The sequence below is a fragment of the Stegostoma tigrinum genome, chromosome 7, assembly GCF_030684315.1.
Source record: "Stegostoma tigrinum isolate sSteTig4 chromosome 7, sSteTig4.hap1, whole genome shotgun sequence".
NCBI classification, from domain to species: Eukaryota; Metazoa; Chordata; class Chondrichthyes; order Orectolobiformes; family Stegostomatidae; genus Stegostoma; species Stegostoma tigrinum.
The window spans coordinates 37,313,980-37,332,706 of NC_081360.1; the positions used below are offsets into that span (position 1 = coordinate 37,313,980).

At 41.3% G+C, this 18,727-nt stretch overlaps 1 protein-coding gene across 1 annotated transcript in view; it reads left to right on the top strand.

The window, feature by feature from the left end:
* The window catches only part of col5a2b (collagen, type V, alpha 2b), a 273,485-nt gene that overhangs the window by 163,711 nt on the left and 91,047 nt on the right, over positions 1-18,727 (top strand). Inside the window, exons 19-22 of the mRNA XM_048534084.2 lie at positions 7,437-7,535; positions 7,631-7,675; positions 13,275-13,373; positions 17,148-17,201. Of these exons, the coding sequence (XP_048390041.1) occupies positions 7,437-7,535; positions 7,631-7,675; positions 13,275-13,373; positions 17,148-17,201 (297 nt within the window). The remainder of the gene's footprint in view (positions 1-7,436; positions 7,536-7,630; positions 7,676-13,274; positions 13,374-17,147; positions 17,202-18,727) is intronic.

An 18,727-nucleotide genomic window follows, 5' to 3' on the forward strand; every position in this document is an offset into this window, starting at 1 on the left:
TCCATTCATCAGTCTAATAACGGCTGGGACGAAGCTATTCCTGAACCTGCTTGTGTGTGTGTCCAGACCTCTGATTCTTCTCCCTGATGGAAGAGTTTGTAGGAGATCATTACAGGGGTGTGATGGGTCTTTGATGATGGCAGCAGTGAGCCATGTAAATGGTGTGTGTGGATGGAAGTTTGGCTTCCATGGTGTTCTGGGCTGTGCATACCACCTTCTGAAGTTTCTTACAGTCCTGGGCAGAGCAGTTGTCATACCAGGCCGTTACGCACCCGGACAGTATGCTTTCATTGGTGCATCTGTAGAAGGTGGTAAGGAAACTTATGGACATGCCAAATTTCCTAAGCCGCAAGAGGAAGAAGGGGGATTGTTGACTGCTGCATCTATGTGGGAAATCCAGGACAGGTCATCCATTATTGTCACTCTGAGGAACTTGATGCTCTCCACTCTCTCAACTTCAATTCTGTTGATGTAGATGGGGCCATGTTCTCGTCCTTTCTTTCTGAAGTCAATGATCAGTTCTTTGGTTTTGTCGACATTAAGAGAGAAGTTGTTCTCACTGCGCCACATCACCAAGCCCGCTATCTCCCTTTTGTATTTTGATTCATTGTTAGATATCTGTCCCACTACGGTGGTGTTGTCAGCAAACATGTAGATGGCGTTCATTCATTTGGCAACAAAGTCGTGGGTGTACAGGAAGTACAGTAGCGGCTGAGGATGCACTCTAGGGAGGAGGTCAAGTGTGGAGTGTTATTGTGGGTGAGGTGCAGTTACCTATCCTCACTGATTGCAGTCTGTAGGTCAGAAAGCTAAGGATCCAGTTGCAGAGGGCAGAGCCGATACCAAATCACAGAGTTGTCAACCTGGCAATTCAAGATTAAAGATTTTATCTTAGCTTACTATGGCTTTTTGAAAAAAAAAACGAAAGAACTATGGATGCTACAAATCAGAAACAAAAACAGAAGTTGCTGAAAATGGTCAGCAGGTCTGGCATCTGTGAAAAGAAATCGGAGGTAACGTTTCAAGTCCAATGATGCTTCTTCAGAGCTGATGCCAGCTAGGAAATGTCAGTTTATACGGTTAGGAGTAAAAGATAGGTGGAGATAGAGCCCAAAGAGAGAGAGAAGGCAGTTGTGCAGACAAAGGAGTGGGTAGCGATCTGGTAAGGGGTGAATACCTGTTAACAGAGACTGCTGGTGGCTAGCAATGCGCTGTGTGTAATGGTAGACTATGTGATAACAAGGCCTGGTGTTTGCAGTTGGGGACTAGGACATGGGAGAATTCAGTCTCTAAAATTATTGAACTCAATATTGAGTCCAGAGGGCTGCTGTGTTCCCAAGTAGAAAATGAGTTGTTGTTCTTCCAACTTACGTTGACCTTTGCTAGAGCACTGCAGCAAACCTGAGACAACGATGCTGGCTAGGGAACCGAGGGGTGTGTTAAAGTGGCAGATAACTGGAAGCTTAGGGTCTTTATCATGCTTCATTTCCCCAATGTAGAGGAGACAACATCATGAGCAGCAAATACAGTTGACTAGATTGTAGATGGGCAGGTAAAGTGCTGCTTCACCTGGAAGTTATGTTTGGATCCTTGGATACTAGGGAGGGAGGAGGTAAATGGGCAGATATTACACCTTTGGTAGTTGCAGGGGAAGGTGCTGTGGGCGGGGGGTGCTATTGGGAGTGGAGAAAGAGTGGACCAGGGTGTCTCAGGGAATAGCCCTTTGAATGGCGGACAAGCGAGAGGAGAGGAACCTGTGTGTTGTGGTAGCACCTCGCCGGAGGTGGCGGAAATGGCAGTTGATGACCATTTGGATGAGGATGCTGGTGGGATGGTAGGTAAGGACGGGGAACCCTGTCACTTTTGCAGGAGGGAAGAGACGGGGTGATAGTGAAAGTGCAGTAAGTGGGTCAGAGCCAGTTGAGGGCCCTGTGGACAATGGTGCTGAGGAGTCCTTGGTTGAAAAAGAAGATGGACATTTTGGAGGCTCCCTTCTCAAAGTTGGCCTCGTCGGAACATCTGCAATGGAGGCGGAGGTGCTGGGACAATCGAGTTTTTACAGGAAGCAGGGTGTGAAGATGTATAGTCCAGGCAGCTGTGAGAGTCAGTCAGTTTATAGTGGATATTAGCTGCTATGTCAGTTTATATTGGATGTTATAGTGGATGTTGAAAATGGAAACAGAAATGTCAAGGAAGGGAAGGTATGAGTCAGAAATAGACCGGGTGAGAGTGAAGCGCATTTGGGTACCCATGGCTACCCATCTGACCTGAAGAAAGTAAGAGGAGTTGAAGAAGAAGTTATTTAGGGTGAGGGTGAGCTCAGCCAAGCGGAGGAGTGTGGTGGTGGGTGGAAATGGTCCAGGAGGAGAAGAAGCAGTGAGCCCTGAGACCATCCTGGTAGGGGATGGACATTGAAAGTGACTGCATGGTAAAGGGGAGGTGGCTGGGGCGTGCAAACTGGAAGTTCTGAAACTGGCGTAAAGTGTCGGAAGAATCCCGGATATGTGTGGGCAGGGACTGGACCGGGGAGAGAACACTGAGTCAAGATAGGAAGAGATGAATTCTGTGGAGCAGGCGCAGGCTGAAACAATAGGCCTGCCCGGACAGTCCCATTTGTGGATTTTTGAGAGGAGGTAAAAATGAGCTGTGCTGGGCTGGGGGTCCTATCTGTTTAGAGGCAGTGAGGTGGGAGTGAGCGGAGATCCTCAGATGAAATGATGTCAGTGGCCATGTTTGATACAATGGCCTGATGTACCAAGGTGAGGCCATGGTCCTGGGGAAGTATCCTGGAGGAGGTATCTGAGAGCTGGCACTCAGCTTCTGCAACATAGATTTCAGTATGCCAGACTACAATAGTACCAGACCACAACAGCACCATCCTTATTGGTAGACTTAATAACAAAGTCAGGATTGGATCTAAGTGCACGGAGTGCAGTCAGTTCAGAGGGGGATAGGTTAGTTTGAGTGAGGGGGGGGGGGAAGAGAAATTGAGGTAAACAATGTCACGTTAACAGTTCTCAATGAACAGATTGATTGCAGGTAAAAGGCCAGAGGGAGAGTGTTGAAACTGGACAAAGGTGTCTTTGGAACGGCGAGAGGACTCTTGTCCGAAGAAATGGGCTCAGAGGCGAAGACAACAGAAGAAGAGTTCGGCATTATGTTGTGTTCAAAATTCATTAAAGAGATGACGCAAATGGAAAAAGCTGAAATCTTTGCTGAGTATCGAATGTTCAGCGTTGGGGTGCAGAAGGTTGGGATGGACTGTGAAGACCTGACAGAATGTGGGGTTGGGAGTGGAGTCAGAAAGAAGGGGAGGGGAGCAAAGTTCCGGAGGACGATGTGTATCTCTGAGTTGTTGCATCTTGTGGGCCTTCATGCCTGAAAGGAAAAGAAAACGTTTCTAGTTAGCATGGTGACTGAGCTGGAGAATGAAGTGGAGCCAATGTGTTGTGATGCTGTTGGACAGAAAGGTCAAGAGTGTGCATGTAATGCCACATGGCACTGAGCATGGATCTCACAATGTGGAGACAGTAGTAGTCCGTGGAATGTTGATCATCACAGAGATACCTGCGGTCTTAGCTATGTCATTTCTGACAATGGGTCATTCAAAACGTTAACTCTGATTTCACTTCATATAAGCTGCCAAACCTGTTGAGCTTTTCCAGCAACTTCTGTTTGTTGTTTATGACTTTTTTAAAAGCTGGCTTGCATTCACCATCTGCCTATTCACAGGCAGAAACTGCTGGCTTAAGTTAATGTGTTCTCTGCCTAAAGACAAGTCAGACTCTCAGCATCTTGACTTGAGGGATCAAATCGTAAATACACCCCAGATGGACTCCATGCTGTTCACATCAAAATGATAGACACTGGCTGTTCAGTCAAATAAGCTACCTAGCAACAATACCACCCTCCCTTCCCCCATCACTCCCACGACCCCACACTTCTAATGAGTCTGTGTTGCTATGGCAATATACATTTTTACATGCACATTGTTGCCTAGAACTATGCAGAGTGATGGTCAAGGCTCTAAACTCTTTCCATCTCATGGCTGATCAGGAATCTTTATTGGAAGAATTTATAAATGGATACTCAATCTGTTTGACGATGTTATAAATGCAGCTTCCTTGAGCATCAAATCCTAAAATGGGACTTGCTCTTGGGTATTCTAGCTCAAAGCCAGAAACATTGTTCACTATGCCACAAGATCTCCTTTACAAGAATGTAAAAGCATGTAAAGCATTAGTTCTAGCTAACTTCAACTGATATCTGACTCCTTATTTTGAGGCTTCTCATTTGTTTATTACTGGGAATGATATAATCCTTATTACAGGCTTGCGGTTGTTAAAGCAATAATCCTGGTGGAACTTCTGGTGTAATTGACAAGCAGAAAATTTGGTGTGGATCTCTAAAAGGAAGAATTAAGTATTGTGTATGGAAGGGGAAAGTTTCCAGACTCTTGGTGAAAGTTCTGCCATGCCATTGAGCAAAGTAGATCATTACAGTTAAGGTTTGATCCCAGTGCATGCTTTGCTAACTGATTACAATTGGGTAATACAGGACAAGTTAGCATAGAGTGGGAGAGTTAACCAAACAGTCTGCTTTTGATTACTAATAGTCCTCTTAGACATTAGGGTCATGGAAAGTCTTTGTTTCTAGAATTATAGCCAACTATTAGTCAGTGTCTTCAGAGGATGAAGGACAGACAGAAAGCACTGGGTTGATAATTGTTAGAGGAAAAATATACAATTTTTGGAAAAGCCCAGATGTACTTAAAAATGCCAAAGTGTAGGTTGGGGAACTTCAATTTTTCTGTAGGCATAATTCTAAAGTATATAAATTTCTAAGCTGCTTTGAAAAATTTTCAGTTACAAAAAATAGTTTCATGGCACAATGTATAATTGAGTATTGCATTTAATAAATGGTTTAATTTGCAATAATCCACCACTCCATATTTGTTTGTGTTATGTCATAGTTTTACTTTGCTTCTGTCTGACACAGAATTGCAAAACACGAAGCATAGCTGACTTATCCTGGGGCAATTTATACAATTTTGCCAAAATATTACTTTACTCACATGTCTTCATGTAGCATATTATCTGGTTACTTGAAAATAAAGGATTTGCAGTGTTCAAACACAGCGGTGCCCATGGAATCAGACCTTTTATGCACCATTGGGGCATTCGATGTTATAATAATTGGGCAAACAGACAATGGGAGGAAAAAAATTAAGGCATCCAGACATGATCATATTGGGAGTGATAATGGGAACTGCAGATGCTGGAGAATCCAAGATAGTGAAATGTGAGGCTGGATGAACACAGCAGGCCCAGCAGCATCTCAGGGTCTAGGCCCGAAACGTCAGCTTTTGTGCTCCTGAGATGCTGCTGGGCCTGCTGTGTTCATCCAGCCTCACATTTCATTATCCATGATCATATTGGGAGGTGGGTTTGAATTAGTTAGCAAAGCAGTTTGTCTTTCATGATGGACAGTAGTACACAAATTCATTTTCAGTTTGCCTGGGGAAATTCAGGAAAGACTGTTACCTCTTTGGATTGGCCATTTCCATTTCACCTAAATACCAAGATATATTTAGAACCAATGGCTACATGAAGACCAATTGTTTTCACAATGAAACCTGAAATTCTTGACTGTGTTTTCATTAACTCCTTTCTTTGTCCCAGTTTCCCTTTGTTAACGAAAATTTATCTTCCACAAGGCACTGACATCTCAAGATTGCTTCTTCCATTGTCATTACAATTGACATATTTTACATATTGAAACATTTTACTGACATACAATGAAATCAATAATCTCAATATCCAAATTCTAATGCAGACATTTGAAACAATTTAGCCTTATCATAGCTCGAATAGAAATTTTGATACAAAACCTTTGAACAGAAGCAGACGTAAGAGTTTCAACACCGGCTGACCAATGAATATCTCTGACATAGAATATTTTATTGGAATATTTGAAATATTGATTTTAGTCTCAAGAAATGTACTTGCTTAATTAAAATTAAAATACATAATTTCCTCACTAAATCATTGAAGGCTATGGAGAAACCAAGTTTTTCATCTTTTAACTGGTAAAATTTCAAAGTATTGGAATCCTGTGGTTTCTTTTGAAATATACAATAGGTTAAACCAGCCTCTTCTTTACTTCCTAGAACTGTCTTCATTACATTTCATAAGATCATGAAACATTTATCCAAGAGGTTGTTGCACTGCTTGAGCACTGTCCAGGGTTCAATTGGACCCTGATCAAATTTCTCCTGTCACTTGTCTTTTTGCAATTAAATTATTTTGCATTATAATGTAACATAATTACATTCATATTTATTCTCACAAGTTGGTTTGGGGGAAGAGTTCAAGTGTACTTGACTTGTAATGTATATACATATAAATAAAACCCGTTTTTGCTATTGTTTTTCTTTATTATACCATTGTGGGGTATACAATGTTTATCCTGTACTTGAAAAACATGCCAGCTTAATTTTAACCCTACTGGCCTGGAGAAATAGGGTGTTTCTTGCTGCATTTTCAACACTACACTTCTTAACTACTTAGTTTCATAAGCATTGACATGAGCAGATAAATGCTTGTAATACTTAAACATCAGCAATCATATAATTTAAATTAGTTCCTGATTGAATTTTATCTGCCAATTTCGGCAGAGATGACCCATGTAGTACTGTGCCAGAAAATGAAACCTGGCTGGAAACTTAATTGTCTCCAGAACAGGCTGAGGTAAGTTCATTTTTTACTTCTTTAAAGTCACCTTGTTGGTCAGGAGGAGCAGAGTGCTTTAATTGGGTCAAACAGCTAAGCCTTTGGCTTGGAGTCTCCCTCCCGATTCCCCTAACCATGATTATTTCTGAAACCCCATCCCTCCCTAATCACCAATTACATTGAGGGCTACTCTTCACTCAAGTACTTCACAGCATCTCCAATTGCACAACATCCCATTTTTGCTGTGGACCAGTTCCTGATTCCCATTGGTTTTAACAGGGGTGCTTGCTGGAGTAGGTAAACGAGACTCAGGAGCTAAAATGACTCAAGACTCCTACCAGCCTTTGCCATTAATCAGCCTGGCCTTCAAAATTTCAAAGATTTGATATGAACTCTATAATGTACATCAATCAGCAAAGGAGGAATAATTTGACATTCTGCAACCCATGTTCTACATGTTGAGATGAAAGACTTAATTAAAAGATCAGTTCCTTAGTTTAGTAGGCATTGATTTGTGAATCTGTGGTAGTAAATTCTAAACCACAACTGTTCTTGGCTCTTAAAATTTATGGTGAGCACAATCGTGAAAGAATGTTAATTCATCTTTGTACATTTAATTATTTTGATACCACAATATTTGTAATGATTGGATAAACCTGTGGACTGTATTCATCTTCTGTTCCCTTTCTCCTTATTTGTTCTCAGGGTGGACCTGGTCCAACAGGTGTCCGTGGACCTGAAGGACCCCAGGGACAACGCGGTGTACCAGGTCGCCAGGGTGCCTCTGGACCTATAGGCAACATCGTGAGTCCAAATTTCAAGCGAATGCTCAAGATTTTGATTTGCTATGAACACCCTGTCATACAAGTACTACATCAACATTTTCTTTCTAAATGCAGGGTCAGCCTGGTATGGATGGAACGACTGGTCCTAAAGGACCACTGGTATGTTTCTTACATTTATGTTCACTTACCACTTTTGGTTAAGTATCCTGTCCTGATTCATTCAGGATTGAAGAAGCTCATTCATAATTAGATTTGCGAAAATAAGTACATCAAGTAGCAATTTTTTTTCTTCCAGTTAATTCTTTTTCTGGCGCTTAATCTCATATGATTTTTATCCGTGATTCAATTGTAGCTTTGATTATTTTATATTTTTTGTTTAAGGAATAATTATTTTCCTCCTGTACAAGAACATTTCTCATCTTCACATAGTCATTCCCATTTTAACTCTATTGTCCATGTAAACAAAGTTGGAAATGAGCTACAAAGCTCTGAAATTCCGCATAGTAAAAATACTTTCCATGATAGATGAAGATTTCCAGTGTGCCTAGTCGTGTTTTTGAGGTGAAATGCACAATTTTACATTCTACCTTTGATATAAGACTGCAAATTCTACTGAGGAAAGAAAAAAATGGATCAACTATGATGATGTTTTCACGCACAAATGGCCAAATGGCCTCCTCCTGATCCTATTTTCTATCATGATAGCTTGGGAAAGGGAAGTTAACAGAGTTAAAAGTCCCATTGTTGTTTGTCTATTAACCTGTCTAATCTAATGCCAAAGGAACAGGGTATTTTCCAATTCGAAGACACTTATGAGCTTTTGATTTATTTCTTGTATGTGTGTGCTGATTTCAGACAATGGAGAAATTGTGACTGCTGGTCACTTCAGTGAAATTTCTATCTGTTCCCTTTTTTTACCCCTAGTTAGCAGTAAGTAGATATGTTAAGAGTTTCAAATCACTAACAGAAATAATTTTGTTTTTCTCACACTCCTTCCTCTGGAATTTCTCCCAATCCATGAAGAATTTTGACCTTGTTGGGATATTTGAGCACTAGCAATGTTATTTAACTGAACGTTGGATACTCTTTAATTTAATTTAATCAAATAAATTTCAACTCCCCAATGGAGTTAATTCTTCCCAAATTGAGCTAGCCATTCTCATTCAAATTGTGACCCATTGTTTGCTTCCTCACAGCTTTTGTTCTGGATTGTTTTGATTTAAATGTGATATGAATAATACCCATTAAGTCCCAATAACAGGCCTGGGATTGAACCATTTGAAGTTTGGATGTTTAATTCCAAAACGTGTTTGTGATTATGAAATAGAAACCTAGATAACCGAATGCAGATCTTCTTGAGAATTCCTTCTTTTTGCAGGCCGTTCTGCCACCACAGCTGTTCTGTTCATTTCCTGTATCCCTGTCTCCTACACCTTTACTTCCAAAAGATAGGAATTCATCAGTTTATATGAGAACAAAATCAAGACCACATGATCAGCTGCATCTACAGAGTCTTTCCCTTCCACTAACTAATAGAGACAATCATCCTCTGACCTCCCTCTAGGTTTGAATCTCTGTCTTCCTCTAGTTGATCTTTTAACTCGCATTGTGTGCTCTTCAAGCACAGTTTGTCCATGAGACCCATCTCCCACTCTCTCAACCTTATTCCTTCATCAAACTATCCTCATCTATCTTCCATTCCTGGCTCTTTTGTTAGCTCTCAATGTTGCATTCCTTCTCCTCAGTTGCTATTCCCCTATCCTTTGAATTGGCCTCTCTCAAACAAAACAAAAATCTTTCACCTTTCCATTCTTGCAAACTTCTGTCCCAGCTTCAACCTCCTTTTCACCTCCAAAGCGCTTAAAAACATTGATGCCTCTCAAATCTATTTCCTCTTTTCTCAGAAATCCATGTTTGAACCTTTAGAAACAGGTGACCTCCCGTCCAACTCCATCTTCCACCTATCCCCTCCGTCCCAGCGTAATGCTGGAACAGCTCATATCAAAGCCACAAATGGTGTCCTGTGGCTGTGACAATGGTCCGTTCTCATCCTCTGGCCCTGTAAATGAATTGCACCGCCATTTTCAAAAGCCTCTTTTCCTGCTATCTAGCTGGGTGGACCTACACTCGCCTTGCCCCATTCTTATGTGCGTAAATGTAGTCTGAGATCCAGCTGTAGTGGCCGCCTCCTGTTCCTGCTTCGTCACCACTGGTACTTGTTCACACTTCGCTCCCCACCACTGCTATCAATTCATTGCCACACCTATTCCTGCATGATGGTTCTTGGTGGCATTATCTGAAATTTATTTTCAGTTGGGCCTTCATTGTTCCTAGATTACTTTTCTAAAGACCTGTATTGGGTGAGCAAGAATTTCATCCAATTAAATATTAGGATGTCTTAGAATCGTAGAATCCTGACAGCAGAAAGTGGCCATTCAGCCACCCGAATCTGCACCACCCCTCTGAAGCGACTTCCACAGAGATCCAGCTGCTCCCAGCTATCCCTGTATCTACCATAGTGAATCCATCTAGCCTACACATCCCTGGACACTACAGAACAGTTCTAGCACTTAGCCTGCATGCCTTTGGACTGCGGCAGGAAACCAGAACACTTGGTAGAAGACCATGCAGACGCAGGGAGAACTCAAAACAGTTACTCAAGGCTAGAATCAAACCCAGGCCCATGGCCCCATGCTTACGTCATCACCCTCCCTGAGATCTCTGACTCTTGATCTAACTGGACAGTTCACCATTAGGACTGCCTGTAATTCCAGCATTGGAACTGCTCCCAGTTAGCATCCAGTTTGCCAATGCCACTCTCTGGAGCATCTTCCTCCTAAAGAAGAGATGGAAATTTTGCCTTAAAACAATTAATGGTGATTCTAGTGTCAAGTTGCTGCCCCCAACATTTTAGCCCAAGTGCAATGAACCACACATAAAATTTAACCTCACTTTGGAAAACATTTCATTCACACAACCCTCTGACATATCTGTGATCTTCACAATCTGGCTTGTTAAGCATGAATTTAATCACTGAGTGGTTGCGGGTTACTTTGGTTGACCGGGTCTTAAACACTGGAACTCCCTCACTAAATTTTTCCACCTCTCTGCCTCACTTTCCACCAAATCTTCTTTCCATCACTCCTTAAAACCCACTGATTCAAGCAAGATTTCGACCATTTTCTTACTATCCTCTTACAAATCTTGTGTAATTTTTAGTTTTATCATGCTTTGGTACATTTTATTTTGTTGAAGCCACTATATTAATAGTGAATGGATCCTTTATTGTATATTGAGATGGAAAATTTTACGAAATAACAGGCATCTCGCCCTCCTCCTGCCGACCCCTCACTTCTCACCATCAGTAATGCAGGCCCCCCAAAGTCTTCTTTGTGATTTCCAAATTGAAGCTGTGAATCAGCAGTACAATGATCCAAAGTAGTCACACTTTGCAATGTCATGTGCTTAGCTTATTTCACAACTGGTGAAGAAGTCATGTTGTCCGAATCTTTACATTCTGGCCCGAATTTGGAGGCTTCTCAAGTTCAGTAATTCTCCCAATTATTTTATTTCCCTTTTAATTCTCCGGGGATGGTGTCTTTCTACAAATACAGAAAGTGCGGATGCATTTGAAAAAGCAAGCTGCAGGCTCAGTAACATTGATGTGACTTGTGACAAGAGATCACAAGGCACAGATTATCTGCTGAAAGTGGGCTCTGTGCAGCCCAATGCACATTTTGGGATTGAGGCCTCTTCTGCAGGATGGCTCTGCCTCAGTAATATTTCAGGAGATGGGCCTTTAAACATGTTGAGTTGGGAACACTCTTGCATCTGCCTCCAGGATGAGACCCCACCTCACGGAGCTACCAGTGAATCCAAGGTCAGCCACTTTGCCCCCACAACCAGGATCAATGTCTTCTGCTGGTGTTGCAGGAGGGCAGGAAGGAAGGGAACCCATGGATGTTCCCAAACCCAGACAAATACGGAATCTTACCAGTGTCAGTTTGAGAGCAGTGGGAGGTATGTTGGACAGGATAGGAGGATGGATTTCCTTGGACGGGCAAAGAGGAGCCCAGTTCCCTTTCACTGATCAGCTGCTTGTGGGATCAAATTGCCAGAATTGATGTTGGGCCCAGCCCTCTCATGCTGTTCATAAAATTGCAATAGTCCTAGAATGAGGCCTTTATTTGCATTAAACGCCCACTTCAGGGGCTCATTTGACCTATGGATAGGTGTCCCACCTGAGGTCTCACTGGTCACCTTGTAAAATAATGCCAGAGCAGTTACTCTGATGTCATGGTACGCCAATCTATGGGTCCACCCGCCTGTTTTCTCACCCATAGGTGGCCTGTTGAGTTCAGCTCTGGGGTATTGGTGCGCACTTCTGGATTCTGCTAGTATTCCAATTAGTTTGTGAAGGGACCAGAAGCGTGAAAGTTGTTTGAATCCAGCTCTGATTGGCTTCATGTGTGTCCCTATTCCTTCATGGATCGCCTTTTAAATTCTTTGTCCATGTGTTTAAATTGCGCTGAAATATTTCAAGATATCCTTGGTTCTCCTGCGTAAAATTTACTAACAAAGGAACAAATTACAATTGAAAAGTACATTTTATTTATAAAAATAAACCCTACAGAAAGAAAGTAATTTGTCATCTTGAAAAGCAACCATCCTGCCACTTAGGAGGAGTAGGAAGTTTTATGGATGACTGTCAATCTGGAACAAAATTTCATCAGCAGTTCAGATCTATATAGTTTCTGCATGTATCCATTTAGATCATCGCTCTGTTTAGAAAATGTACCTTGTGATCTCGAAAGATCAGACCAAAGTTTAGCTGAATCTCTGCCGTTTTCCTCAGCTGATGCATCGTCACCTGATAGAAGTGTTATAAATGTATGAACTTTATTTTTTTTTCACCCTGATACAAAGAAAATTGTAGTGCTGAACTTTTTAACTTAATTCTTAATCTTTCTACTTCTGTAACTAAAATTTTGTACCTAAGAGGGTGCAGTGTGTTACAACATTTTACAGTTTTCGCTGTACCCGGTGCTTGAGTACATGTGACGATAAAGCCTGAATCTAAATCTAAAAATTGAAAATTGCAGGCATGAAAAGAACAAACTTTAATAAAAACGGAAATTGCTGCAAAGGCTCAGCATGTCTAGCAGCATCTGTGGAGAGAAATCAGTGCTAACATTTCAGGATCAGCGACCCTCCTCGGAACTTTAATACCAGAACCTTCCTCAGACCCTTCTGAAGAAGGATCACTGAATCCAAAATGCTAACTCTGATTCATGGAATTCCTTTGCAGCAATTTCTGTTTTTTTTTAAAGTTAGTTCTTATTAGCAATTTCTGTTATTTTTTGTTTCTAATTTCCAACACCCACAGTTCTGTCAGTGTTTAACTGCTTCTGCAAGCTTGTTCTATAGGTAGAATGCCTGAAGCATCACAATTGACACCTTCCACCCACCCATACATGTAAATTCATTGGAGAAAGGCAAATTAAAAAAATGTACACTCAAATCCCAATAAGGGAAATGAATACAATGGAAATTTTCTTGGGACCACCTCCTCACCCCAGTAATTTAAGATGAACATTCGGTTGGTCCAATTAGTTCAATTCAAATGAAATCTGGGCCCTTTTTTGCTGTTGGAACTTGTGGCTGGGCTGTTTTGCTACCATATGCTCCAAGAGTTAAATCTCCTTCGATGAGGCAAAACTTTGATCAAGCATTCAATATACTGTTCTCCATTGCTCAGGGTTCTCCAGGTACAAGTGGTGCTGCTGGGTTTCCAGGTCCTCCTGGATCTGCTGGTCCAACAGGAAACACGGGGCCTCCTGGGATCAAAGGTCAAAGGGTAAGCGATTCATTTATTCAAACTTTATGATAAGCTTTGCATAATTTTATGTCTTTTTTTCCTCTTGGTTGCTATAAATCTATTTTTTGGAAGGCATTATTGAGCTGTTGAAGTCAGCTCTAGGTGAGCATTGTTACATTAATGAAGTTCAGTCACCAACAGTGTCACTGACATCTGCTGAGGTGTTGTTGCTGAGAAATCGATGGGATATATTTTCATTGCATGTACTGTTTGATATGTCCAATCATGTTAAATTCATGTTCAGATGTTAGAATATAAGTCATATCTATCTTTGTATGGTGTAAGCCAATTTTTGTCAAAACTCTTTACATATTTATTGGAGTAAGCATTCTTTGTAATAAGCTAATCATTATTTATTACACAAAGAAACCTGGCTGAATTGCTTCTAATGCTAAACCAGATGCAGTCTAAAACATTTATAAATAGCCATATCAGCACTCTAGTTTAACTGTAAATTTGTCATGGCTCATGGAGAAATGTCATTAGAAAGGAGCTAGTAAAACCCTTGGAGGTAAAATATTTTTAAAAAGAGTATTGTACAAATGAAATTTGATGATATTTTCTCTTTATTTTGTATGCATTAGTGTTGTGAAAACACAAAGTAATTGTTGTATTTTGAATTCACTCCTATTTCTTAGACTTAAGTTAAAACAAAAGACTCCTCGACATCACCAAAAATAAATAGTACGGCATAAACTATTAATAAAATGTAGCATTATGATCCCTTAGTCGTAAAGTAATCATTCAATTCATGATATTTCACCATCAGACTACCTTGATGTGGGATCAGGAGAGGGAAGAATTTAAAGGAAAAGGTTCAGGTATGAAGGATCCACTCCATAGAGGGATAGATGCTCTATGTAAAAGTGGGCATAGAGAGAAAGCTGGCAGAAGAGCTCAGTGTCAGGCCAAACTCAAAATCCATGGAGGTGTAACGCAATGTCCAGGAGATCTCAATCATTAGTGGAACATGAAGAACAGAATTTCAGTTGGGATTTACATTCCATAAATCAGAGCTGGAGACAGCCGTTGAGAGAAGGGGCTGAAAGTGATTTTTCATAAATACCTGGTCAACGACAAGAAAGAAAATAATAAGCGATCAAGATAATAAGAGTCAAAAGCGAATCCCATTTGCAACAGCAGAACTGCTCGAGGTGGGGATTCTGGGTACAGAAGTAGTAAAGTAAATACTAATTCAGAAACAAAATAATGCTGATGCTGAAAGCTAAAGAAAACAAAAACATAAAAGTACGCTGAAAGTCCTCAGCTCAGGCATCTGTGGCAGAAAATCTTGGGTTGTTGACTTTTCATTGCAATGAGAAGTTAAAGATGTAACAGGTATCAGGCAGGTATTGAAGAAGGAAAGGGTGGGACATGCAATGTAAAAAGGTGAAAGTTTATGATAGGGTAAAAGGCAGTGGAAATTAAATGTTAGAAAAGCTGACAGTGCATTGAAAATGTTGGTGACTGGAACTGGTAAAGCTCATTTCTTTACATTGAAGAGACAAAATATAACCTCTAAGAGGTTGTGAACAAACTCAGAAAGTGCTTGATTCACCCCATGAATGCAAAGGCGATATTTAGATTAGTAATTAAGATCATTCTGAGTTGTGAGCATATATATTTAAAGTTATAAACTGACAAATAAAACACACACAAATTTAATATGTACACGACACTTTCTGTCATAAATTATAACATGCAAAAGTGGGGCATCCATTACATCTGAACAAGTACGTTATTTTCAGGGCTGTCTGTGTCCATTTCACAGAGAAGTAAATGTTCTGAAATTTCTGTAAGGTTATATGGTTGGTTGCTGTTCAATTCAGCCAAAATTTGCCAAACCAATGCAGGAGATTGCACATGTTGTTATCCACATCTTGCCCAGTGCAAATTGAGTTTCCACTTTTTGTGCTGGTTTCAAATGTGCACCACTAGCTGTGATATAAAACTGGCCTTGACCCCCAGACTGAGTTCGTCACTGCCACAATTGTCTGCTAATTGCACCCAATTGTAAATATTCCAGCAGGTGAATAAATGATCTCCCTCTTACTATGTATCTCCCGCTTAAGACCTTCAGTCCTGTGTCAGAGAATCTTGAGCCTACCTTTGGTCACTTGTACTATTTCTGAGTTCTTCACAGGCATTCTTCGGTAGCCAGTTTTGCCTTCGAAGAAGTGTGTGTTAGTTTTAAGTAGTGCAGCTGAGGTTTAAGTCAGGCTCATTTCTCGCAAACATTGTCCATGTACAACGAGTGCCATGCAACCCAGCTTTATGTGTGCAACTTAAGTGCTACACACCAATGCAATGTCTGCTTGCTGCCTACATCATAAGGAATAGGCTAGAGTTAACATACTATCCTCGTTGGAATTTTCTGGGACTATACTAATTTTCCTTCATGGAATCTTAGAACACTGAATGAGATCTTTTGCCTCATTGTCCTATAGTTGATTGTCAAGAAGAGCAAATCTCCCAACATCATTTATTTTCTGCTCCATCCCTTTCAAAATGTATATTTTAAAAAAATATGTGACCACTTTTAAAAGGCATAATGGATCGCTTCCATAACTGTTATGATAGGGTCTTTCATATCCTTTGACTCAATTGCTATACTTTCAATTCACCAATTGACAAATAATGGAGACAACACTTTCCGAAGAAGGGACCTGACCCAAAATGTCAACTTTCCTGTTTCTCTGATGCTGCCTGGCCTGCTGTGTTCCTCCACATCGTTTTGTCTCTGACTCCAGCATCGGCAGTTGTTATTATCCTGAGGCAACGTTTTCTGTTTACTTTTATCAAAACCCTTCAGAATTTTAAATCTATAATTATGCTTTTAGAATAATAATTAATTTGAGTCATTAAGGACATTACAGTAACAATTACCAGCCAGCGGATGAAGAAATAATGGTTTTAATGAAATTAGTTATGCACTTTGGTAGGAGTAACCGGAAGGCAAAGTACTGGGCTAATGGTAAGATTCTTAGCAGTGTAGATGAGCAGAGAGATCTCGGTGTCCATGTACACAGATCCTTGAAAGTTGCCACCCAGGTTGACAGGGCTGTTAAGAAGGCATACAGTGTTTTAGCTTTTATTAATAGAGGGATTGAGTTCCAGAACCAAGAGGTTATGGTGAAGCTGTACAAAACTCTGGTGTGGCCGCACTTGGAGTATTGTGTACAGTTCTGGTCACCGCATTATAAGAAGGATGTGGAAGCTTTGGAAAGGGTGCAGAGGAGATTTACTAGGATGTTGCCTGGTATGGAGGGAAGGCCTTACGAGGAAAGGCTGAGGGACTTGAGGCTGTTTTCATTAGAGAGAAGAAGGTTGAGAGTTGACTTAATTGAAACATATAAAATAATCAGAGGATTAGATAGGGTGGATAAGGAGAGCCTTTTTCCTAGGATGGTGACGGCGAGCACGAGGGGGCACAGCTTTAATTTGAGGGGTGAAAGATATAGGACAGATGTCAGAGGTAGTTTCTTTACTCAGAGAGTAGTAAGGGAATGGAACATTGCTTTGCCTGCAACGGTTGTAGATTTGCCAACTTTAGGTACATTTAAGTCGTCATTGGACAAGCATATGGACATACATGGAATTGTATAGGTTAGATGGGCTTAAGATTGGTCTGACAGGTCGGCACAACATCGAGGGCCGAAGGGCCTGTACTGTGCTGTAATGTTCTATGTTCTAGTAATAAAATGTTTCTGGTGCTCAATAATGTAATAATAAAACACAATTTTCTTCATTCAGGGAGAACCAGGCCAAATAGGCTACAAAGGAGACCGTGGAGCTAAGGGCGAGCCAGTAAGTTTCAACATCTTCCAAAATAAACCACAGCTAAAATATGCAGACATAGTGTTTATTGTAGAAGAGGCATTGGCTATCAAAAAAGTAAATTACGAAAATGAAAACTAGTAATTTTTCACTTTTGTTTTATTTATATTCCTTTATTCTCCTTTCCTTCAGCCATCTATAAAATCAAACTAATGTTGAAACGTTAGGGCTCAATAATTTATAAATATCTGAAATCACTTCCTTGCTTTGCCCTCTGTTGGCAAACTGAACATGGCTCAGAAGAGTGGATTGTGAGGTGGTGAGGGCTGTAACTTTAGAAAAGAAAGCAAGTGGCCACACACTTTTTTCATGTCATGCGATTATTTTCAAGATTGAAAAGGTTGAGGATGGCCTTCCAGCCCAGACAAGAATGGCCTCTTCCCACTTCCACTGCAGTGTACCAGAAGCTGGGGCAAGTTTGGAGGCGATGGGGGATGCAGAGGAAGACAGGATTGTAAAAGCTGGTGACCTCCCTTCAGGCTCAGTGCAGAGAATGTGGCCTCCTGATCAGTAAACCTATGGCCCACAGAATCCCAGCCTCCCTCGCTGAAACATACCCTGCCCACTCTCACCTCCCTCCAAGGCTGACCTCACTGACCCTGACCCCACTTACCTCAGGTTCAGAATGGCCTTTCTAATGCTATTTCAGGCCAGGCGAAGTCTAAGAGTGGTGCGTGCTCTCAGTGGTATAGCTGGAACTGAAGAGCTGCCAGTTCTCCATTTGGGAACCTTGATACCAGGCAATTAATTGCCTTATACCCACAGTGTTTGGTCAAAAATCCCAGAAGCAGCCATGGTGATGTTGCTTTTGGCTTTCTAGATTTCTACCCACATTAAATTCAGTTCCATGTCTGTGTACACAAAGTCAAGGGTCCTGGTAGGTTTATTGTAAGTATCATTTATTTCCAGCCACATTCAAAGTTTGGCATTTTTGCACATACAAAACACTTTGGGCAGAATCCTCACAACCACTGGACAAAGTGGCTGTTGTGAGATTGGCAGTAGGGGTGTTCCCGAATTGAAAGCAAAATGTCTAGCAAAGTGTTGAACGATGTGATGAGATTCTTGCAAGTGAGCAGCATGAGATGTATTAGCATGCAATAACATCCTCATTTTTACAACATCTTGCCTCATTGACATAGGATTTCCATTCTTCCACCCAGCCAGACAATCCAGACTCAGCACGGTAACTTGATGGCTCCAGTTTGTAGCTTGCCCCTGCAGCCCTCCATCATGGACACCGGACACCAGTGTCTCAGGGCACATTCCATGGGCAGTAACCACATGCAACCCATGCCCCCTGGCTTCCCTCCAACCACCCCCCCAGCCCCCAACCAATGGGACCTCCAGCCTTTATCAGCAAAGCAGGGGCCAATTTTTGACTGTCTCACTTGTTCTGAGACAATTGACAGGACCCATACCAGGGCTTCTACAGACTACCAACACTTGACTAGGTGCACAGCCAGATTTTAAAGATGGCACTGTTGCCAGGAATC